At 40.6% G+C, this 24132-nt stretch overlaps 1 protein-coding gene across 1 annotated transcript in view; it reads left to right on the top strand.

Moving 5' to 3' along the window:
- LOC111142013 (killer cell lectin like receptor G1) overlaps positions 1 to 24132 on the top strand; it is a 67330-nt gene that overhangs the window by 25060 nt on the left and 18138 nt on the right. Inside the window, exons 6-7 of the mRNA XM_022494936.1 lie at positions 8161 to 8261; positions 8631 to 8730. Of these exons, the coding sequence (XP_022350644.1) occupies positions 8161 to 8261; positions 8631 to 8730 (201 nt within the window). The remainder of the gene's footprint in view (positions 1 to 8160; positions 8262 to 8630; positions 8731 to 24132) is intronic.

Raw genomic sequence — 24132 nt, forward strand, 5'->3', positions numbered from 1 at the left:
CCCCTTCTATTATTGTGTTATTATCAATGAGTTTCTTTTTTAAAAAATATTTTATTTATTTATTTGAGAGAGAGTGCGCATGAGTGGGGGGAAGGGCAGAGAGAGGGGGAGAGAGAGAATCAGACTCCCTGTTGAGCAGGGAGCCTGATGTGGGCCTTTCCCAGGACCCTGGGATCATGACCTACACTGAAGGCAGACACTTAACTGACTGAGCCACATAGGCACCCCATCAATGAGTTTCTTTATGTCTATTATTAATTGGTTTATGTATTTGTGTTCTCCCAAGTTGGGGGCATGTATATTTATAATTGTGAGATCTTGTTGGATAGACCCCTTAATTATGATATAGTGCCTTCTTCCTCTCTTGTTACAGTCTTTGGTTTAAAATATAGTTTGTCTGATGTAAGTATGGCTACTCTGGCTTTCTTTTGATTTCCATTAGAATGATAGAAGTTTCTCCATGCCTTCACTTTCAATCTGGAGATGTCTTTGGGTCTAAAACGAGTCTTTTGTAAGCAAAATATAGATGGGTCTTGTTTTTTTAATCCATTCTGATACCCTTTATCTTTTGATTGGAGCATTTAGTCCATTTACATTCAGAGTAATTATTGATAGATAAGAATTTAGTGCCATTGTATTACCTATAAATTTGCTGTTTCTGGAGATTTTTTTCTGTTCCTTTCTGGTCTTTGTTGCTTTTCGTCTTTCTTTCCCACTTAAGGGGTCTCCTTTAATATTTCTTGCAGGACTGGGTTAGTAGTGATGAAACTCTTTTACCTTTTGTTTATCTAGGAAGCTCTTTATCTCTACTTCTATTCAGAATGTTGGCCTTGCGGGATGAAGTGTTCTTGACTGCATATTTTTCCCATTCAGCACATTGAATATATCATGCCACTTTCTTGTGGCCTGCCAGGTTTCTGTGGAGAGAGCTATTGCTAATTTGATTTATCTTCCCTTGTAGGTTAGGTATTTCTTTTCTCTTGCTGCTTTCAGGATTCTTTCCTTATCTCTATATTTTGCAAATTGTACTATGATATGTCTTGGTATTGGCCAGCTTTTGTTGAATTTGATGGGAATTTTCTGTGCTTCCTGGATTTGGATGACAGTTTCCTTTCCTAGATTAGGGAAGTTCTCAGCTATAATTTGCTCAAATAAACTTTCTGCCTTCTTTCCCTCTCTTCTTCTGGGACTCCTGTGATACAAATTTTATTATGCTTTATGGAGTCGCTGAATTCCTTAAGTCTACATTCATGATCCATGAATCATGAGTCTTTCTTTTCTTTCCCTCTTCTCTTCAGCTTCATTATTTTCCATAATTATATCTTCTATATCGCTGATTAGTTCCTCTGCTTTGTCCATCCTTGTCATTGCATCCAGTCAGTTTTGCATCTAGGTGATAGCATTTTTAATTTTTTAATTTTTAAAAAATAATTTGCTTGTTTGTTTGTTTGTTTGATACACAGAGAGAACATGCACAAACAAGGGAAGTGGTGGGCAGAGGGAAAGGGATGAGCCCTGTGAGGGGCTTGATCCCAGGATCCTGGGATCATGACCTAAGCCGAAGGCAGATGCTTAACCAAATGAGCCATCCAGGCACCACTCAGTTATAGCATTTTTTATTTTGGCCTGACAAGTTTTTAGTTATTTTATCTCTACAGAAAGGTATTCTCTAGTGTCTTCTATGCTTTTCTTAAGCCCAGCTAGTATACTTAGGATTGTATAGGTTTTAAGTTCTGGTTCAGACATATTATTAGTTCCCTGGTCATCACTTCTTCCTGTTCTTTCTTTTGGGGTGAATTCCTCTGTCTTGTCATTTTGGGTAGGTCACTGTTTTTTCTGTGTTAGAAAGCCTCTTATGTTTCCTGCTCCTGAGAATAATGGCTATATTATGAGGTCCTATACTGTTCCAGGCCTGGTGCTTTAGGAAGTGTTTCACAGTATGCACTGTGTTTTTCTGTTTTGGCTGCTTTATCCCTCTGATCAGTCCTCTGCAGTCTCCTCTCTTGTGTTCCTGGCTTCCATCAGACCCTGCCCTCATGCTGTCTGTGACTGAGCCATCTGCCCACCGCATGACACAGTACTCCTATATTTTCTGCCATGCTCATGGCTAGGTTTCAAAACTCCAAATTTTAGGGACCCAGAGCAGTGCAGAGTGGTGATGATCCTCTGGGGGAGAGTCTTGCCATGCTGCAGCTGGTGTCCATTAGTCCCAGAAAAGCAGTGACATGATTGTGCAGAGGCTTGGAGTTTATGGTAAAGTGTAGCAAAAGTGGGCACCAGGGTATGCTGCTCTCAGTGGGTCTCTGTTCCTATGCTAATGAACAGGGCAGCACACTAGTGTCCATGAGCTCTTTTGACCCCTGAGAGGCCATGCTGCCTCTCCCAAATGCACTCCAAGAAGGGGAACTCTCTCTTCCAGTGCAACCTAGGGGATCTTCAAACCATGCTGTCTGGTCCCAGGTCTCTGCTTTCCTTCCCCATGGAAGCACTGCTGTAACCACCAGGCTCCACTGGGCTGTGGCTAATGGACTTCTGAAGCTTCAGACTTTGGGCTCCCTGGCTTGTAAAAACAGGTGATAATCAGCTACTCTTATTTTCTCAGTCAGTGGTTTTGGGGAGGTGTTTGTCTTGTGCAGTTCCCTGCACTGCTTTCTTTCTCTTCTCTTTCTCTCTTTCCAAGATCAAAACTCCCTCCCCTCTGAAGCACCTGCATTTCTTTTCTTTCCAGAATTATGTCCCCACACTTCCTATCTTCCCTGATGTGGCTTCTTTTCACCCTCTCGTTCTGAAGTTTGTACTTTACCGTGTGAGGTCTTCCTCACCCAGCCCAGATTTTAGGATATCTGAACTTGGTTGTAATGAGAAACAAACGTGATGTATTCGCTTTAGTAGACCTCCTTATTCATACATCAGCCTGTTCTGTGGCAATACTGGGACCCAGTAAATAATACTGAAATCTAATGTTATATTATAAACTTAAGTTGTCTTCTTGGTGTCTTTCATCAAAGAGAATTTGGTCTCTTAGCCAAATGTGCATGTTTCTTGACACATCCTAGGAATCTCATGATCTTTTTCAGGGCTAGTGAAGCACTATTTTATTTTATTTTTTAAGTAATATGTACACCCAGCAGAGGACTCAAACTTATAACCCTGAGATCAAGAGTCTCATGCTATACCAGGTGAGCCAGTCAGGTACTCTGAGAAAGCATTGTTTAAGAGACAGATAGGTTGCAGAGAGATGGACTATCTCAGTAGAGGACATGCCAAGGTGTTGGGTACTAGGGCAAGACCTTGGGTTCTAGTCCAAGTTCTGCCACCAAATTGCTGTGGAATAATTGCTCTTTTTGAGTTTCTATTCCTCCAAACAGAAGTCTAGAAAGTGAGGAGAGAGATCAAAGCAAGTTCACTGAATTTGAGAATATGATGCTTTTGTGATGGCCACTGCCAGATGAAGTCGCTTGTTATCTCAGAGCATTAATGTAGGAAGGAAGCTTGAGACAAATAGTCAGGAAGTGCATGATCACAGGAACAAGTTATGGCCTTTTTGTTTAACATCTATCAGATCAAACTCCAACCCAGAGAAAACCGAACCAACCAAGTGACCAAACAAAACCATTAACACACAAGATTCCTGGTAGCAAAATTGAAGGAATGGAGATATAATTTGGATGCTTTCTTATTAGTTTTTATTTTTTTTTCACAAGGGATTTGCTGTGACTTTGAGGATTAAGAATAAGAAGTACAGTGTTGAGAAGATGCAGGACATTATCTCATTAAATATACATACAGTATTTGCTGGACACACAGGGACATCAGTTATCAAATGTCCACAAATGCTCTTGCACACATATTTGCTTGCCCACCACTTGTAATCCAGGATCTTTAGTATCTGTTAAGATACATATGAATACCTTTAGGGGTGCCTGGGTGGCTCAGTGGGTTAAGCCTCTGCCTTCAGCTCAGGTCATGATCTCAAGCTCCTGAGATCGAGCCCCAGATCAGGCTCTCTGCTCAGCAGGGAGCCTGCTCCCCCCCTTCCCTCTGCCTGCCTCTCTGCCTACTTGTGACCTCTCAATCTGTCAAATAAATAAATAAATAAATAATCTAAAAAAGATACACATTAATACCTTTAAATATTCACTTATGCTCTGAAACACATACAAACTGAGCTCCTTGTTTTTTTTTTAAATTTTTTATTTTTTTATTAACATATAATGTATTATTAGCCCCAGGGATACAGGTCTGTAAATCGCCAGGTTTACACACTTCATAGCACTCACCATAGCACATACCTTCCCCCATGTCCATAACCCCACCACCCTCTCCCTACCCACCTCCCCCTGGCAACCTCAGTTTGTTTCGTGAGATTAAGAGTCTCTTATGGTTTGTCTCCCTCCGATCCCATCTTGTTTCACTTATTCTTTTCCTACCACCCAAACCCCCCACATTGCCTCTCAACTTCTCATATCAGGGAGATCATATGATAATTGTCTTTCTCTGATTGACTTATTTCGCTAAGCATAATACCCTCTAGTTCCATCCACGTCATCGCAAATGGCAAGATTTCATTTCTTTTGATGGTTGCATAGTATTCCATTGTATATATATACCACTTTTTTTTTTTAAAGATTTTATTTATTTATTTGTCAGAGAGAGAGAGAGAGAGAGCGAGCGAGCACAGGCAGACAGAGTGGCAGGCAGAGGCAGAAGGAGAAGCAGGCTCCCCACAGAACAAGGAGCCCGATGTGGGACTCGATCCCAGGACGCTGGGATCATGACCTGAGCCGAAGGCAGCTGCTTAACCAACTGAGCCACCCAGGCATCCCTATATACCACTTCTTTATCCATTCATCTGTTGATGGACATCTAGGTTTCTTTCCATAGTTTGGCTATTGTGGACGTTGCTGCTATAAACACTCAGGTGCACGTGCCCCTTCGGATCACTACATTTATATCTTTAGGGTAAATACCCGGTAGTGCAATTGCTGGGTCATAGGGTAGCTCTATTTTCAACTTTTGAGGAACCTCCATGGTGTTTTCCAGAGTGGTTGCACCAGCTTGCATTCCCACCAACAGTGTAGGAGGGTTCCTTTTTCTCTGCATCCTCACCAGCATCTGCATTTCCTGACTTGTTAATTTTAGTCATTCTGACTGGTATGAGGTGGTATCTCATTGTGGTTTTGATTTGTATTTCCCTGATGTCAAGTGATGTTGAGCACTTTTTCATGTGTCTGTTGGCCATCTGAATGTCTTCTTTGCAGAAGTGTCTGTTCATGTCCTCTGCCTACTTCTTGATTGGATTATTTGTCCTTTGGGTGTTGAGTTTGATAAGTTCTTTATAGATTTTGGATACTAGCCCTTTATCTGATGTGTTGTTTGCAAATATCTTCTCCCATTCTGTCAGTTGTCTTTTGGTTTTGTTAACTGTTTGCTGTGCAAAAGCTTTTGATCATGATGAAGTCCCAATAGTTCATTTTTGTTCTTGCTTCCCTTGCCTTTGGTGATGTTTCTAGGAAGAAGTTGCTATGGCTGAGGTCAAAGAGGTTGCTGCCTGTGTTCTTCTCAAGGATTTTGATGGATTCCTTTCTCACATTGAGGTCCTTCATCCATTTTGAGTCTATTTTCTTCTTTTTTTCTCTTTTTCTTTTTTTTTTTAAGATTTTACTTATTTGCCAGAGAGAGAGAGAGAGAGCAAGCGAGTACACACAAGCAGGCAGAGAGGCAGGCAGAGGCAGCGAGAGAAGCAGGTTCCCTGCTGAGCAAGGAGCCCGATGCAGGACTCGATCCCATGACCCCAGGATCATGACCTGAGCCGAAGGCAGTGGCTTAACCCACTGAGCCACCCAGGCCTCCCTTTTTTGAGTCTATTTTCATGTGTGGTGTAAGGAAATGGTCCAGTTTCATTTTTCTGCATGTGGCTGTCCAATTTCCCCAACACCATTTTTTGAAGAGACTGTCTTTTTCCCGTTGGACATTTATTCCTGCTTTGTCGAAGATTAGTTGACCATAGAGTTGAGGGTCTGTTTCTGGGCTCTCTATTCTGTTCCATTGACCTATGTGTCTGTTTCTGTGCCAGTACCATACTGTCTTGATGATGACAGCTTTGTAATAGAGCATAAGTCTGGAATTGTGATGCCACCAACTTTGGCTTTCTTTTTTAATATTCCTCTCCTTATATGAGGTCTTTTCTGGTTCCATATAAATTTTAGGATTATTTGTTCCATTTCTTTGAAAAAAAAAAAAAAAACGGATGGGATTTTGATAGGGATTGCATTAAATGTGTAGATTGCTTTAGGTAGCATAGACATTTTCATAATATTTGTTCTTCCAATCCATGAGCTTGGAACATTTTTCTATTTCTTTGTGTCTTCCTCAATTTCTTTCATGAGTACTTACTTCATAGTTTTCTGAATATAGATTCTTTGCCTCTTTGATTAGGTATATTCCTAGGTATCTTATGGTTTTGGGTGCAATTGTAAATGGGATTGACTCCTTAATTTCTCTTTTTTCTGTCTTGTTTTTGGTGTAAAGAAATGCAACTGATTTCTGTGCATTGATTTTATATCCTGACACTTGATTGAATTCCTGTACAAGTTCTAGCAGATTTGGAGTGGAGTCTTTTGGGTTTTCCATACAAAGTATCATATCATCTGCTAAGAGTGATAATTTGACTTCTTTGCAGATTTGGATGTGAGTTTCTTGTGTTATATGTAACTGTTTCCCATCAATAGACTGGTCTTCAGACTTACAATTTTATCCTTCTTGCTCATGAAGAAACAAGTTACTTGTTAACATTAACATCACACTGAGGGGCGCCTGGGTGGCTCAGTGGGTTAAGCCTCTGCCTTCGGCTCAGGTCATGATCTCAGGGTCCTGGGATCGAGCCCTGCATCTGGCTCTCTGCTCAGCGGGGAGCCTGCTTCCTCCTCTCTCTCTCTCTGCCTGCCTCTCTGCCTACTTGTGATCTTTCTCTGTCAAATAAATTAAAAAAAAAAAAAACCTTAACATCACACTGAAAATTCAGCCTCACAAGAAAAGTCTCTGTAACAAAAGAAATTTTCAAAGCTGAAGATGTTTATTGCAAAGTCTATTCATTACACTAACACCAAATCCTACAATATAATTAATCTTCTGGGATTTATCCTTTATTTTATTCCACTTATTGAGGCAATTACCTCAGAGTATAACTCCTTCATTTGAATGTCAGACTGTACAGAGCAAAGAATCTGTTATCTCTGTTCAGACTCTACAGAGCAAAGAATCTGTTATCTCTGTTCTAGTGGTAGCACAGGACCAACTTAATTTTGTCTTATGCTTGTTTCCTTAAGAACTGTTTTTATTTTACTTGTCATATGCAAGATTGATGAGAACTTGAAAAATGGGAGTGTAGTGGGAAAAAAGCAAGTATATTGCTACAAGCTTAATAATAAATTTTATATTAAATGATAATGAGAAAGATGACTGCTTCCATAGTGGTATTAAGCTTTTCTTCTGTAAAAGTTATTTGAATACCTACTAAGTACTTTATCTAACCGAGGAAGTTACAGTGGAAGGCAGAGTATAATGTCTTTCATGCTATAGAATGCAATTATACATATTAAGTTGAATTATAGGAAATGTTGCACTCTGCAGTGTAACTCTAGAATTAGAGTTTAAAAGAGGGATTAGTTATTTGGACTAGGTGGTGGTTTAGTCAGCTTGAAATGCTAGCCAGAATATCACTGGGTGGCTTAAACCACAGACATTGATGTCTCACAGTTTTAGAGGCTGGGAAGTCCAAGATCAAAATGTTGATGGGTTCTGTCTCTGGTAAGGATCTTGTTTGTGGCTTGCAGACAGCTGCCCTCTAATTGTGTCCTTTCCTGATAGAGGGAGAGTGCACTGGGACCTCTTCTTCTTACAAGGACACTAATCTCATCATTAGTGAGGGCCTCATGACCTTGTCTAAAACTAATAACCTTCCAAAGGCCATATGCCCAGGTACCATCATGTTATAAGTTAGAGCTTCAATATATGAATTTTGGGGAGAAATAAATATTCAGTCCATAATAATAGTAATGAGAGGGGGTGTAAAGAATATTTATTGATCATGACACTGAATCACTTCTTTGGTTTCCTACATTTTCTTACCTTTTTCCATCATCTTCAATCTCTCCCTAGAGCCTGGTTAAACAGTTACTCAAAGATGATTTTTACTGGATTGGTCTGAGGAACGAAGCTGGCTGGAGGTGGGGAGATGGGTCACCCCTAAACATCTCAAGGTAAGGGGGTTCAAAACAATGGGGAAAAAAGAGAAAAGGAGAAGAGAAAGTATGTGATGGGGAAATAGGTCAAGGTTAACAGACAGTGAGGAGAGGAAAGGGTAAGGAAAGGAACTAGAGAACAGGAGAGGAAATGAATAGTGGATAAGAGCCAAACCGCCCCCCCCCCAACCAAAAAAACCAAAAAACCAAAACCAACAACAAAAAACCCCAACAACAACGAAAAAAAGAGAGGCTAATGTTCTGGGAACTGAAAGAAGTAGGGCCTGAATAGGGAGAAAGAACTGCCCAGTTTTTAACTCTTCCATGCCTTGCAGCTCCTTTGCTCTCATGTTACCTTAAGTGATTGACTTTCCTGATTTCTTACAGCATTATTTTAAACAACTTGATCCAGAAGTGTGGAGCCATCAATGGAAACGGTCTCCAAGCCTCTAGCTGTGAAGTTTCTTTACCGTGGATCTGTAAGAAGGTCAGACTTTGAGGGAGTCAGATCTGTGGTAAGGCTCCCTCACAAGAGGGAGCAGGCCTCTGGGTGCTCAGATGACCATGAGCATGTATTTGGTGAATGCTGAACCTTCTAGGACATAGCATTCGATGTAAGATTAGTGCAGCTTCCCTGGGAACTGAAGATTTGTTGCTGGACTCTCCTTGAGAACATTTAGATATTATCCTAACAGTTTAAAGATCAGATCTAGGATCATTTGGGAAATACAAATTTTTTGTAGTACTTCTTACTGTAGTGACTTATGCTGCCTCCTTCATTCCCCATTCCCATCATTTCTGTCAAAAGTGTACCTTTCCTCTATGTTATGGTCCGAACTGATGAAATCTGCGCAGGTATATACTATTGCTCATGTGTTATAGGTGTTTTTTTTTTTTTTTTTTTTTTTTTAGACTTCATTTATTTATTTGACAGACAGAGAGAGATCACAAGTAGGCAGAAAGGCAGGCAGAGAGAGAGAGGGGGAAGCAGGCTCCCTGCCGAGCAGAGAACCTGATGCGGGGCTTGATCCCAGGACCCTGAGATCTTGACCTGAGCTGAAGGCAGAGGCTTAACCCACTGAGCCACCCAGGCGCCCCTCCCTCCTTATAGGTGTTTTTGATGTGTGCTAGGAAGTTGGCATGTTACTTATTCCTCATAATATATTTTTATCCTAATGGTGGCCCTTCACGAAGAAAACTATATTCTAAAGGATAATGCTAATAGTGAGAACCTAAGTTGTTGAAAGAGGATGAGAACAGGGTGGTGCTTTCTGCTTCTCAGCTCTTCACCACTTAAAGACCTGGCCTTGGCTGAATTTAATTTTTCTAGGCGTGCATAGATGTGGTTGAATAAACTGTTATATGACCATATCTTTTCCATGTTGTGGATGTGTGATTTGCAGGTTAATTTCACAATAGTGGTCAATCTGAGGAAAGTTTACAGAAGCCATTTATGTGCTTGATTCCCAAATTATTTTAGGCATGAATGCCTCAAAAATGAGAAAAACTTGGTTATTTCTCTTAAGTAGGGTTTGGAGAGGGACGCCTGGGTGGCTCAGTCGGTTAAGTGTCTGCCTTCGGCTCAGGTCATGATCCCAGGGTCCTGGGATCGAGTCCCACATCGGGCTCCCTGCTTGGCGGGGAGCCTGCTTCTCCCTCTGCCTGCTGCTCCCTTGCTTGTGCTCACTCACTCTCACGCTCACTCTCTATCTGATAAATAAATAAAATATTAAAAAAAATGTAGGGTTTGGAGATAGATAGGGAGGGAAGGTGCTGTTTAAAAGACGTAGGAGGGAATACTGAAGGGGACCATCTTTCTGTACTGTACTATTGATGATGCTGGATTACAATCTCTTACCTTTCTCTCAGTTTTAAAAAAAATTAACATATAGTGTATTATATGTTTCAGGGACACAGGTTCGTGATTCATCAGTCTTACACAGTTCACAGCACTCACCGTAGCACATACCCTCCCCAATGTTGATAACTCAGCCACCTGATCCCTCCCACCCGCCTCCACTCCAGCAACCCTCAGTTTGTTTCCTGAGACCAAGAGTCTCTTAAGGTTTGTTTCCCTCTCTGGTTTCATCTTGTTTCATTTTTCTATCCCTTCCTCTCTGATCCTCTGTCTTGTTTCTCAAATTCCTCAAATCAGTGAGATCATATGATAATTGACCCTCTCTGATTGACTTATTTTGCTTAGCATAATACCCTCTAGTTCAATCCACGTTGTTGCAGATGGCAAGATTTCATTTTTTGATGGCTGCATAGTATTCCATTGTATATACACACCACTTCTCTTTATCCATTCATCCGTTGATGGACATCTTTCCATAGTTTGGCTATTGTAGACATTGCTGCTATAAATATTTGGGTACACCTGCCTCTTCAGATCACTACATTTGTATCTTTAGGATAAATACCCCATAGTGCGATTGCTGGGTCTTAGCGTAGCTCTATTTTCAACTTTTTGAGGAACCTGTTTTCCAGAGTGCTGTTTTCCAGAGTGGCTGCACCAGCTTGCATTCCCATCAACCGTGTGGGAGGGCTCCCCTTTCTCCGCATCCTCGCCAGCATCTGTCATTTCCTGACTTGTTAATTTTAGCCATTCTGACTGGTGTGAGGTGGTATCTCACTCTGGTTTTGATTTGTAGTTCCCTGATGTCGAGTGATGTTGAGCACTTTTTCATGTGTCTGTTGGCCATTTTTCCTAGTTCTTTTTTTTTTTTTGAGGAACATGAACTCGATCATATCTATTGTTATATCCTCCCCCCCCACCTAAAATAGTGCTGGTATCAGTGAATCATATCATAAATAAAAGAATGGATGAATAAAAAATTAAAAAATTCTTATTCTAGTTTTTTCTGTTACAGGATTTACAGGAATTAAGGGCAAGAAATACAGTATTTTCTAAACCTTCCTGACCCCATCCATGTATGCGTTCAGTAGCTGCCTCTAAAAAGGCAAAGAGGCAGTTTGGTTTGGATGTAATGTTTAGAGAAGGAAGTGGTAGAAACAAACTCCTGTCTGCTTATGATCTCTTACTGTTGGCTCTGGGGTGGGAGGGTGTCTGTTGATTACGAATGTGATGTTAGTGATTCCGGCTAGGTTAAAGATGTAATGATCCTGATTCCACCTGGGCCCTGGCTTTGCTGCTACTGAGCGCACAATCTCAGTTACTTATTCAAAGAGAAGCAGAGGAGGATGGTGCCCTCCCAAGCTCTCCCCTGAGCAGGTAGCTTGTGGGCAATTCTTCTCTGTGATGAAGTTTCAGTCTTTTTGCAAGGATTTCTCACCACCTCTCATCAGAATTGGATCTAGTTCTTCCCTGCTCTTCCTCCCTTCAGGATGTTACATTAGAAATCACTGATCTCCTAGCTATTTTTTTTTTAAAGATCTTATTTACTTATTTGACAGACAGAGATCACAAGTAGGCAGAGAGGCAGGCAGAGAGAGGGGAGGGGAAGCAGGCTCCCTGCTGAGCAGAGAGCCCGATGCGGGGCTCGAACCCAGGACCTGGGATCATGACCTGAGCTGAAAGCAGAGGCTTTAACCCACTGAGCCACCCAGGCGTCCCGACCTCCTAGCTATTTATTTGTTCCCTGGACTTACTCATTAGGAGCCAGGGTCAGTTACTAACTCAAATTCTTCTCCCTTGCCTAGTGAAATAAAGTTTGAGTTTATCTTTGTGTCTGGTGCAAGAAAGTGGTCCATTTTCATTCTTTTGCATACTTTTGACTAGTTTTCCCAACACCATTAAAAAAAAAAATTCAGATGTTTTTTAGTCAAGGGTTTTCAAAAGAAGGAAAACAGAAAAGGCTAACAATCTGATCAAATGTACAGTTCAAAAATGTCTTTTGGCATTTAGCAACAAATCCTAGGAAAGAAAACCACAGTTTTCTTGAACCAAACAATTACCCCTGGCAAGTTTGTGGCACTAGTAAAGCAAAAATAAAAAGTTAACTCTCTTGATCATACAGTTATCTCCATGAAAATCTTTTTTTCCCAATCTGTACAGAAGGTTTTTCTTCATAAATTAACTTTTTTTTTTAAAAGATTTTATTTATTTGACAGAGATCACAAGTAGGCAGAGAGGCAGGCAGAGAGAGAGGGAAGCAGGCTCCCCGCTGAGCAGAGAGCAGGATGCGGGGCTCAATCCCAGGACCCTGATATCATGACCTGAACCGAAGGCAGAGGCTTTAACCCACTGAGCCACCCAGGCACCCCCATAAATTAACTTTTTAAATAATTTAATGGCTGCCTACTATGTGATGTTCGACTAATTTTTTTTTTTTTTTTTTAATTTACAGAGGTTATGTTTCCCAACTCTTACTCAGACGAGTATGGCTCAGTTCAGACCCATCTAGGAGCAGATTACCTCTCCCCTCTAACTGAGCTACCAAGCTACCAAGTTTCTCTCTTAACTAATGCAAACATATCAAGTAGTAAGAGACCCAGGCTTACAAATGTACTAAATACATGGAGGGCGCTGCATCCAGTTGGACTTTCACAAAGCAGTAGTATTCTAGGGAGTGTAGAACCAATAATAGCACAACTTTTAAAAAGGAAACAAAAACAAAACACATTTTTAAAAAAAGATTTTATTTATTTATTTGACGGAGAGAGATCACAAGTAGGCAGAGAGGCAGGCAGAAAGAGAGAGAGATGGGGAAGCAGGCTCCCTGCTAAGCAGAGAGCCTGATGTGGGGCTCGATCCCAGGACCCTGAGATCATGATCTGAGCTGAAGGCAGAGACTTTAACCCACTGAGCCACCCAGGTGCCCCCAAAACACATTTCTTTTATGGCGATGTAATTTTCACTAGACTCTACACTTCTCAGAGCATCAAGGACTTTTGAAACCATGAAATGTCACTGACATCTATAATCAAATACAAGCATAAAATTTAAGAACTAGAAAGTCCTGGAAAGAAATAAGTGCTTAGCCCTAGCTCGACTACCATTGATTGAGGGAACTTTTTCCCTCTTGCATATTCCTGCCTCCTTTGTCAAAGATTTGTTGACCATATAACTGTGGGCTTATTTCTGGGTGTTCTCTTCCATTCCATTGATTCATATATCTGTTTTGTGCTACTACTGTACTGTTTGGATTACTACAGCTTTGTAGGGATTCTTGAAATCTCGAATTGTGATACCTCCAGTTTTGTTTTTCTTTTTCAAGACTGCTTTGGCTAGTTGGGGTCTTTTGTGGTTCCATACAAATTTTAGGATTGTTTGTTCTAGTTCTTTGAAAAATCTGTTGGTGTTTTGATAGGGATTGCATTAAATTTATATACTGCTTTGGGTAGTGTAGACATTTTTAATAATATTCTTTTTTTTAAAGATTTTTTTTATTATTTTTAAGTAATCTCTATACCCAGTGTGTGGCTCGAACTTACCATCCCTGAGATCAAGAGTCACATGCTCTACTGACTATGCCAGCCAGAAGCCCCCAATATTTATTTTTCCAATCCATGAGCATGGGATATCTTTCCATTGGTTTGTGTTGTTTGCAATTTCTTTCATCCATGTTTTAAAGTTTAGAGTATAGTGATTAGAGTTAATCAAATTCCTAAGGTCATGGGTCACCATCTTCATCAGTCATATATGTCTCTCTTGCTGTCCATTTATCTTTCCCCTTGCCCCCATATCCCCACTTTCACAAACATACTTTGATGTTTGATAAGGTCCTTGAGCTTGTTTGTATCTTTATAAAATATGTACTGTTCTTATTTGTTTCATATTTAATTAAATTATTCTATATATTTTATTATTTTACTTTTTCCATGAATGTGTTTTTGAGTTTTATTCATGTTGCACTATGTACATGTAATTCATCCTTCTAGCTGTTGCATAATCTCCATTTCATGTATTCATTCTCTTAATGATGGACACCTAGTTACCTTTGTTTCCCCACTAGCACAAACAGTGATGGGATAGATATACTCTTCTATATCCCTACTCCAGAGTCTTCCCCATCTTAGGAAATGACCTTAAGTTGTTCAGATTCCAAACTGGAGAGCTTCCTGATTTCATTTTTCTACATCAACAAATTTTATCATTGCCACCAGCAAAGTATATTCTAAATCTCCTCTCTTCTTTCCATTTCTACTTTTGAAAAAAAGATTTTATTTATTTATTTGACAAAGAGAGGGCGAGAGAGTGAGAGAGAGAGAGAGATCACAAGTAGGCAGAGAGGCAGGCAGAGAGAGAGAAGGGGAAACAGGCTTCCCACTGAGCAGAGAGCCCAATGTGGGCCTTGATCCCAGGACCCTGAGATCATGACCTGAGCTGAAGGCAGAGGCTTAACCCACTGAGCCACCCAGGTGCCCCTCCATTTCTACCTTTTTAAAAAAGATTTATTTATTTATTTATTTATTTATTTATTTATTAGAGAGCAAGAAAGCATGCACACTAGTTTGAGTTGGAGAAGGGGCAGAGGGAGAGATTTTCAAGCAGACTCCTGCTGAGCAACCTGGGCTCCATCTCATGACCCATGAGATCATGACCTGAACCAAAATTGTCAGTTGAGACACCTAACAGCCACCAAGGTGCTCCTCCATTTCCACTTTTAATTCCATCCCAAACCTCTGTTGTTGTTCACCTAGATTACTGTGACAGTGTCTTTTGTTATGACCTCTTTTAAAAATAGTTTCAGTGAGGGGTGCATGGGTGGCTCAGGCGGTTGTGTCCAGCTCTTGGTTGTGGCTCAGGTCATGATCTCAGGTCATGGGATGGAGTGCCAAGGCAGCTCTGTGCTCAGCAGGGAGTCTGCTTAGGATTCTCTCTCTCCTTCTGCCTCTTCCCTTGTTCATGTGTGTGTACTCTCCAAATAAAGAGAATCTTGAAAAAAATAGTTTTATTGAGATATAGTTGACACACAATAATCTGAATATATTTAAAGAGTAAAATTTGTTAAGTTTTGATGTATATCTCTATCTCTATCTATATTTATCTATCTCCATGAAAATGTCACCATAATGTAGATGGTGAAAACAGCAACTATCCTGAAAAGCTTCCTCATGCGTTTTGTAATTCCTTCTTCTCTCTTGTCCCTGTCACCCAACACTCTCCTATCCTCAGGAAACCCTATCTACTTTATGTCACTATAGATTAGATTATGTTTTCTAGAGTTTTACAGTACATAGAGTTTTACAGAGTCATTAAATATGTACTCTTCTTTTTCAGTCTTCTTTCACTCAGAATAATTATTTTGAGATTCATTCCTGGTGTTGTGTGTATCAGTGGTTTACCCTTTTTTATTGCTAATATTCCATTATATGGATGTGTCATAATCTGTTTCTTCATTCATTTGTTGATTGACATTTTGGTAGTTTCAGTTTTGGGCTATTAAAAATAAAGCTGTTCTGAACATTTGGGTATAAATCTTAGTATGGACGTAGGCTTTCTTTTCTCTTGATAAAATATGTAGGAGGTGGAATGGCTGGATCATATGGTAGGTATACGTTTAACTTTTAAGAAACTGTAAACCTCTTTTTCAAAGTCTTTGTACCATTTTATATTCCAGCCAGCAGTGTATGGGAATTCTAGTTCCTTCACATCCTCGGTGATCAGCAGTCTTTTCATTTTTAGCCATTCTAGTAGGTACTCAGTGGTATTTTGTTGTGGTTTTAATTACCATTTCCTTAAAGACCAGTGGTGTTGAGCAACTTTTCATATGGTTAATTGCCATCCCTATATTTTTCTTTAGTGAAATAATTGTTCAAATATTTTGCTTCCTTATTTGTTTTCTTGTTGCTGAGTTTTCAGAGTTCTTAATATTCTGGATACAAGTTCTTACTAGATACACACTTTGTAAATATTTTCTCCCAGTCCGTGGTTTGTCTTTTTATCCGCTTTTTTTTTTTTTAAGATTTTATTTATTTATTCGACAGAGAGAGATCACAAGTAGGCAGAGAGGCAGGCAGAGAAAGAGGGGGAAGCAGGCTCCCTGCTGCGCAGAGAGCCTGATGCGGGGCTCGATTCCAGGGTCCTGGGATCATGACCTGAGCCGAAGGCAGAGGCTTAACCCATTGAGCCACCCAGGCGCCCCTCTTTTTATCCTCTTAATAGTGAGTTTCAAAGAATAGAATTTTTTAATTTTTATGAAGTCTGTGTTACCGCTTTGTTTTATAGTTTGTGTTGTTTGTATTTGTCTAAGAAATCTTTGCCTAGTCCATGTTCACAAAGATTGCCTTTATGTTTCTTCCAGAAATTTTACAGTTGGAGCTTTTGCATTGAGGGCTGTGATCTGTTTTTTTTTTTTTTTTTTTTTTTTTTTAAAGATTTTTATTTATTTATTTGACAGACAGATCACAAGTAGGCAGAGAGGCAGGCAGAGAGAGAGGAGGAGGAGGCAGGCTCCCCGCCGAGCAGAGAGCCCGATGCGGGGCTCGATCCCAGGACCCCGGGATCATGACCTGAGCCGAAGGCAGAGGCTTTAACCACTGAGCCACCCAGGCACCCCCTGTGATCTGTTTTGATCCAACTTTTACATATGGTGTGAGGTATGGGTGGAGGTCTGTTTTTTCTTCTTTTTTCTAAGCCTAATTGTTCCAGCGCTTTTTATTGAAATAACTACCCTTTTGTCATTAAGCTCCTTTGATACCTTTGTTGAAAATCAATGATTATATTTGCCTATTTCTGCATTTTGTCTTTTGTGCCATTTATTAATGTGTCTATCATTTCATTTCTACACCACTGTAATTTTTTTTTTAAAGATTTTATTTATTTATTTGACAGAGATCACAAGTAGGCAGAGAAGCAGGCAGAGAGAGAGAGGAGGAAGCAGACTCTCTGCTGAGCAGAGAGCCCGATGTGGGGGTCGATTCCAGGACCCTGGGATCATGACCTGAGCCGAAGGCAGAGGCTTTAACCCACTGAGCCACCCAGGCGCCCCTACACCACTGTAATTTTATCATTAAGTCTTGAAATCAAGTAGTGTGATCCTCCAACTTTGTTTTTCTTTTTCAAAATTGTTCTAGTTGTTCTAGGTCCTATGATATTTTACTGTAGATCTTAGATAAATATTCTAATCCTATGTTATTTTGTAAATGTATGAATATATCAGGATGAATTACTGGGTCATTGGATACTTTGTTCATATAAGCCTACTAATTTAAACTCTCCAGCAATGTATGAGGTTAAGTACCTGTTGCTCTCTACCCTCCTCTCCTCTGGTAAGGCTGAAGTGAGCCATAGGCTCCTTATGATCATGAATTTTCATGCCTGGCTCTATCCTCTTGAGTTTTTTTTTTTTTTTTTTTTTAAAGAAGGTTCTTCACATTGGAAGACATCTATAAGGCAAAGCTAGTAATGATCTTTGCTAGTAATCCTCTCTCAAAGCAAAATCTTGATGATAAGAAAGTCTTTGTTTCCCTATTAGTAATGAGATGAGGAAGGAAATAAAGTGTAGGGGAGAAAGCTCTTAGCACACAGCAGAAAATACGAAAGGAATGTGATAAAAGCTAAGGAAAGCTTTCAAGGTGGAGGGAGCATTCATCAATATAACATGTTAAAGAGATGTAGAGCAGCATAATGACAGAAGAATATTCAACGAAATTGACAATATGGAGGTCATTGTTCATCACGCTTTATTCGTGTGCTGGTGAAAGATGTGAAATTTCAGTGACCTGATGGGGGTAAGGTCAAATGAGTTTAGATATATCTTTTAAGAAGTTTTTAAGAAGTTTTCTTATAGCAGGAAGGAAAATGATAACTCTAAATAAAGGGCTGTATGTTGCACCAATACATTTTTACATATAGATAAGAAAGAGTAGCTCATGTTTATAGCTTTCAACTTAGTTGAAAGAGAGAGATTAAAAATTTATGCAAGACCAGGATCCTTGAGGCAGTGAATAACTGGGTGACCCAATGCACAAATGGAAAAAATAATTTTGTGTGGAAAGAGCATCCTTTTTCCTATGGAAGGGGGAACGATGGGGGAAGATTCTGATATGTTTGTCTAAATGATAGGAAAGAAAATGTACTGTTCTTGCCTGGTGAACTCTATTTTTTCAGTAAAATAAAGGACAAGTTTATATGCTAAGAATGAAGGAGAAAGTGATAGGTTTGGGATCCATGGAAGGCAGAATTGTGGAATTTCTGCACAGGGAAAAGAGACCTCCGCCTAGAGACACAACACTGCTGGCCAGCACTGAGAGCTCAGGTGAGGCAGGAGGCCACACAGGTTTGGTGATTTCAGCCTGCACTACTGCCTGATTATTGGCTGCAGCCCCTGTCAGACTAGTTGTAATAACAGAGAAGTCAAGTGGTGGGAATGATGGAGGGTGGGGATTTTGCAGGGAGTTTTCAGGAAATAGAAGTAGCCAGAAGTAGATAAGAAACCCAAAGAATAGGGAACCCTGGAGTGAGGAACGTACTGGATGGGAAAAGATTTGGGAGTAACAGGGATGTACTTTAGGAATGTAGGTGAGGTCCTGAGGGGACGACCAAGAAAGAATTCTTGAGCTGTCTTTGGTGCAAAAAGGTGATTTTACTAAAGCATGGGGATAGGACTCATGGGCAGAAAGAGCTGCTGCCCTGGGGGCTCTGAGGCGTGACTGGTTATATACTTGGGAGCTGGGGGATTTAGGAAAAGGGAGGTTATCAAAATAACTTTTATTTGCTAAGAAGGACCTACAAGATACTGGGGTCCTTGTCACTGCACAGTTAAGGTAGTTTTTCCCTCTAGTTAAGCATTAACATTAAGACAGTTTCATTCCAGGGGCACCTGGATGGCTCAGTGGGTAAAACCTCTGCCTTCAGCTCAGGTCATGGTCTCAGGTTCCTGGGATTGAGCCACCCATCAGGCTCTCTGCTCAGCAGGGAGCCTGCCCCCGTCCCCGCCTCTCTGCCTGCTTGTGATGTCTCTCTCTCTCTCTCTCTCTGTCAAATAAATACATAAAATCTTAAAAAAAAAAAAAAGGACAGTTTCCTTCTGGAAGTTATGTTATTGATAAGAATACTTTTTTTCTTGTAAACCACTAAGACATTTGTAAATTGAGGGAGACTCCTGTCTTGCTGGACTGTGATCTCCATTAGTTAACCAACCCCCCCGGGCATCCCCCTCCTTCCCTTAGGTTTAGAACAGCCAGGAGTGCCTGAGGAATGTTCCAGATCCCACCTGGGAGTGGGAGTGGGGGGATTTGTGGGGTGTCAGCTTGTGCTTTGTTCTTAACTTGCCTTCTGCTCCCTCATCAATAGTACAGGAGATGACAGAAATACTGCAGTGAACATTGTTGTGCATATATCCTATTTCTCTATAACAGATTCCTAAAAGTGAGTGTCCTGGGCCAAAACGTATGCCAAGTTAAAAATTTAAATGATACTAAAAGATTGTAAGACTGAAACCATTTTACTTCCACTAGCAGTGGATAGGAACACTGGTCCTCCCTTCTTCTCAGCTCCAGATGTTTTCAAAGTTTTAAATTTGGCTTATTATCATTCTTATTCTTTTTCTTGTGTTGTGTATGGGGGGAGGAGGAGGAATGTTACATCGCCGTTATAGTTTGTGTTTTTCTAGCTGCTAATATCTTTGAGCATCTTCTCAAGTTAATTTGTAATTTGTATTTCCTTTGATTTACCTTTTCATACATATCCCTTGGCTATTTATTATCTCAGCGTTTTTGTTTTTTTGGTTTTGTTTTTTTCCTTTCTTACCGATCTGTAGGCACTGTGTATACTTGGAATAAATTTTTGTTAGTTATATGTGTTACTGATGTTTTCTTTCTATTATTTGTGTGTTTTTTTAATGTCATGGATATTTTTTTTTCCATTCATGTATTTTAAGTTTTAATAAGGTCAAATCTCTCATTCTCGGGGCACCTGGGTGGCTCAGTGGGTTAAGCCTCTGCCTTCAGCTCAGGTCATGATCTCAGGGTCCTGGGATCGAGCCCCACATCGGGCTCTCTGCTCAGAAGGGAGCCTGCTTCCCTCTCTCTCTCCCCACCTGCCTCTCTGCCTACTTGTGTTCTCTCTCTCTCTGTGTCAAATAAATAGGTAAAATCTTAAAAAAAAAAAAACTCTCATTCTCCACTACCACCCCTCCCCCCCCAAATTGCGGATTCTGGTTTTCTAATTTGAATCCCCTACCTGGGATTATGCATACATTTTCCAAATTTTTTCCTAATGGGACACCTGGGTGGCTCAGTCTTTAAGCATCTGCCTTCAGCTCAGGTCATGATCCCAGGGTCCTGGGATCGAGTCCCACATCGAGCTCCTTGTTCAGCAGGGAGTCTGCTTGTCCCTCTCTCTCTCTCTTTCTCTCTCTCACTCTGTGTATCTCAAATAAATAAATAAATAAAATCTTTAAAAACAAAACAAAAAAACTGTTGTGGGCGGTTAAGATAAAGAAATGTGGGAATGTTCTGCACACAGGTGAATACTATAATGTAACGTGTTTTCAGCGTGACTGGAGTTCAGTGAGCACACTCGAGGGGTAGAGGATTTGCCTGCAGGAGCAGCAAGAGGGTGGCTGATCAGGGAGGCCCAGATCAGGACTGGGACAAGAGTGGGCACAGGTACCCAGGATAGGCGTGAGCATTTCCTGCCGACTCAGACAGGACACTAATGGTGCCTCACACCAGATCACTCTTCCTGCTTCCAGCCCGGTCAGTAAGCTGGTAATGCCCGCAATGGATTCGAAAGGGATGTTTGCATGCCTGCACCAAGATTTATGTACAAAGAACGTTATTACATTTCTCCAATGGGAAAAATTACAAACGACTCAAATATCTATTGGGATTGAAATGATTAAATGTATCACCTTACCTTTGCTTTCTTTCTGTAGAATAGACCTTATAAAATGAGAATGTTTTTATCTTTTGCCCGAAGAACAAAAATAATGGACAAAAAGCAACCAGTCTTTACCCTCCAACAAAATCGTCAAGCTAGAACGTCCGTGAGGGGTGAGGAGGTCCTCGGGCTCCATGGTGCTCTTGTTCACCCGGACTCTGGGCTTCTGCACAGCTCTTCCCAGCTGGAGGATTAGTTTGGTTTGGCTCCGGTGGGAATGCAAGTTTAGACGGTGGTCCCATTGCTTTGTGGTGCTTGGGATTGCTTAATGTACCTTTTCCTCTCCCTCTACCACCACCACTCCCTCTTTTAAGAATCCACTATCAAATGTTGCGTTTTCTTCTTCTCTCCGCCCACCCCTCAGAACAGATCCTCCCTCATTTTAAAATGGCGGCGCACTTGGTCACATGACTACAGAGTCAGGGACTTCCCTCCAGATTTCTAATGGATGCCAAGACGAAGGTGGTGGCCTTTCTGGGCTAAGAGATCTGTTGTTGCTTGTTCTGCTCTTACCAGCGTGGCCCCAAACCAGCTGTGATGTATGTGCTGTCTCTCCACAGGCTGGTAGAATGTGTTCTGTAGATTCCCTGGTCAGAACCAGGAGAAGGTTTTTTGTTTGTTTTTGTTTTCCCCTTAGTTCTTTCTGTTTATTTTTTAATTTTTAAATTTTTTTATTATTTTTTTAAGTATTTGTTTATTTAAGAGAGAGAGAGAGAAAGAGCATGAGATGGTGGAAGGCCAGAGGGAGAAGCAGACTCCCTGCTGAGCAGAGAGCCCAGTCCAGTGCAGGACTCCATTCTGGGACCCCAGGATCATGACCTGAGCTGAAGGCAGGCACTTACCCAACTAAGCCACCCAGGCGCCCAGTTTTTTCTGTTATTTTTCCCTTAGGTATTCCTTACTGCGAGACCCTGTGTGACTAGTAACATCTAATTGCTGCTTACTGTGATGGGTATACAATGCTCAAACACTTTCCTGAAACCTGTTGGTTACACTGGCTCTCTGTATGGCCGTATGTTATATGTATATTTTTAGACAATACCTTGTCCCTACCTGGGAGCTGTGGGAACATATTGGGAAGAACACCAGTGCTGGAGTTAATAAGACAAACCTGTATTCAAATCCTTTTTAAAGTAATTACTGTGCGACTTGAGGCAAAATGCTTAACTTCTCCCAGCCTAGGTTTACCCATCTTATAAGATCATTCCATCTAAAATAGCCAATCCCTTGGTCTCTGTGACATCCACTTGTGTAGTTCCTTCAAAACTCTTGTCAAGTCTGTGATTCTCTTTATGTGTTACTTCTTTGAAATTATTACTTACTATGTTTTGCCAATGTGTATGTTCACAGTTTAAAATGCAAAAGCGACAAAGGGATGTGTCTGTGAAAACAGTCTGTTCCCACCTCTGATTGCTGACTCACTCAGTTTTATTCCTTTTCGTATTCCTTTCCAGATATAATCTTTTCATACACAGCATTTACTTACATGAGTATGTGTGTGCGCGTGCACACACACACCCCTGAACTATAGCATAGTACACGTGCTGCTCTGAACTTTACTCTCCCCATTAACAATCTATCTCATATCTTTTTTTTAAGACTTTATTTATTTATTTGACAGATTGAGAGAGATCAATCTGTCAATCCCCCCATTAACAATCTATCTCATATCTTTTTTTAAAAAAGACTTTATTTATTTATTTATTTGACAGATTGAGAGAGATAGGACAGAGAGGCAGGCAGAGAGAGAGGGGGAAGCAGGCTCCCCGTGGAGCAGAGAATGTGATGCAGGGCTCGATCTCAGGACCCTGAGACCATGAACCCAGCCGAAGGCAGAGGTTTTAACCCACTGAGCCACCCAGGTGCCTCTATCTCGTATCTTTTTATGATTATACTCATAAGAGCTGCTTCTTTCTTTTTAATGGTTGGATAGAATTCTCTATTATGGATATAACTATTTAGCTAGTCTTCTATTTTTTAAAAATGTTTTATTTATTTGAGGGAGAGAACAAGAGAGCACAAGCAGGAGGAGTGGCAGAGGGAGAGGGAGAAGCAGGATCCCTGCTCAGCAGGGAGCCCGCCCCCAGGACCCTGGGATCATGACTTGAGCCCAAGGCAGCCCCAAGCTAGTCTTCTAGGCACCTCTGACCTAGTCTTCTATTAATGGAAGTTACAGATCATTTCCTCTTTTTTGTCTTTACAAACAATGCTGCAATGACTATATTTCATACAGGTATAACTACATGCTTTTTGAGTGTTTGTAGACCTGCCAAATTGCTCTGTGTAAATCTTCAGATTTGTCTTTCCACCAGCAATGTATAAGAATTTCTTCACCAATGCATTTTTTCATCAAACGTTTTGATCTCTGCTAATTAGGGAAAAAATATTTTCCCATTATGGCTTTAATTTGTATTTCTCTTATTAAGAACTATAGAGAGCATCTTTTCACATGCTTAAGGGCCATTTCCTTTTCTGTGAACTGACACAACCTTTATCCTTTAAAAAGAAAATGGATGAGGAGGATGCCTGAGTGGCTCAGTTGGTTAAGTGTCTCCCTTAGGCTCAGGTCATTATCTTGGGGTCCTGGGATCGAGTCACACATTGAGTCCCACATCGGGCTCCCTGCTCGGTGGGAAGTCTGCTTCTCCCTCTGCCTGTACCTCCCCCTCCCCTTCATGTGTTCTAAAATTAAAAAATAAAGTCTTAAAAAAACTTTGGATGAGCGAGCTTTTCCTCAATAATTGGTAAGAAAAAACGTTCTTTATATACTAAATAAATTAGCCTTTTGAGTGTGATAAAAATTGAAAATATTTTGTCTTAGTTGGTCATTTTTTTTCTTATATATGATGGGATTTTTTTCCTGGTTAGAAATTTGGGATTTTTATATCTCAAATTTATAGTTTTTATTTATTTATTTATTTATTTTTTAAAAAAGATTTATTTATTTATTTGACAGACAGAGATCACAAGTAGGCAGAGAGGCAGGCAGAGAGAGAGAGGGGGGAAGCAGGCTCTCTGCTGAGCAGAGAGCCCGATGCGGGGCTCGATCCCAGGACCCTGAGATCATGACATGAGCTGAAGGCAGAAGCTTTAACC

Source organism: Enhydra lutris, unplaced genomic scaffold (assembly GCF_002288905.1).
Source record: "Enhydra lutris kenyoni isolate GAN:26980312 unplaced genomic scaffold, ASM228890v2 scaffoldscaffold7, whole genome shotgun sequence".
NCBI classification, from domain to species: Eukaryota; Metazoa; Chordata; class Mammalia; order Carnivora; family Mustelidae; genus Enhydra; species Enhydra lutris.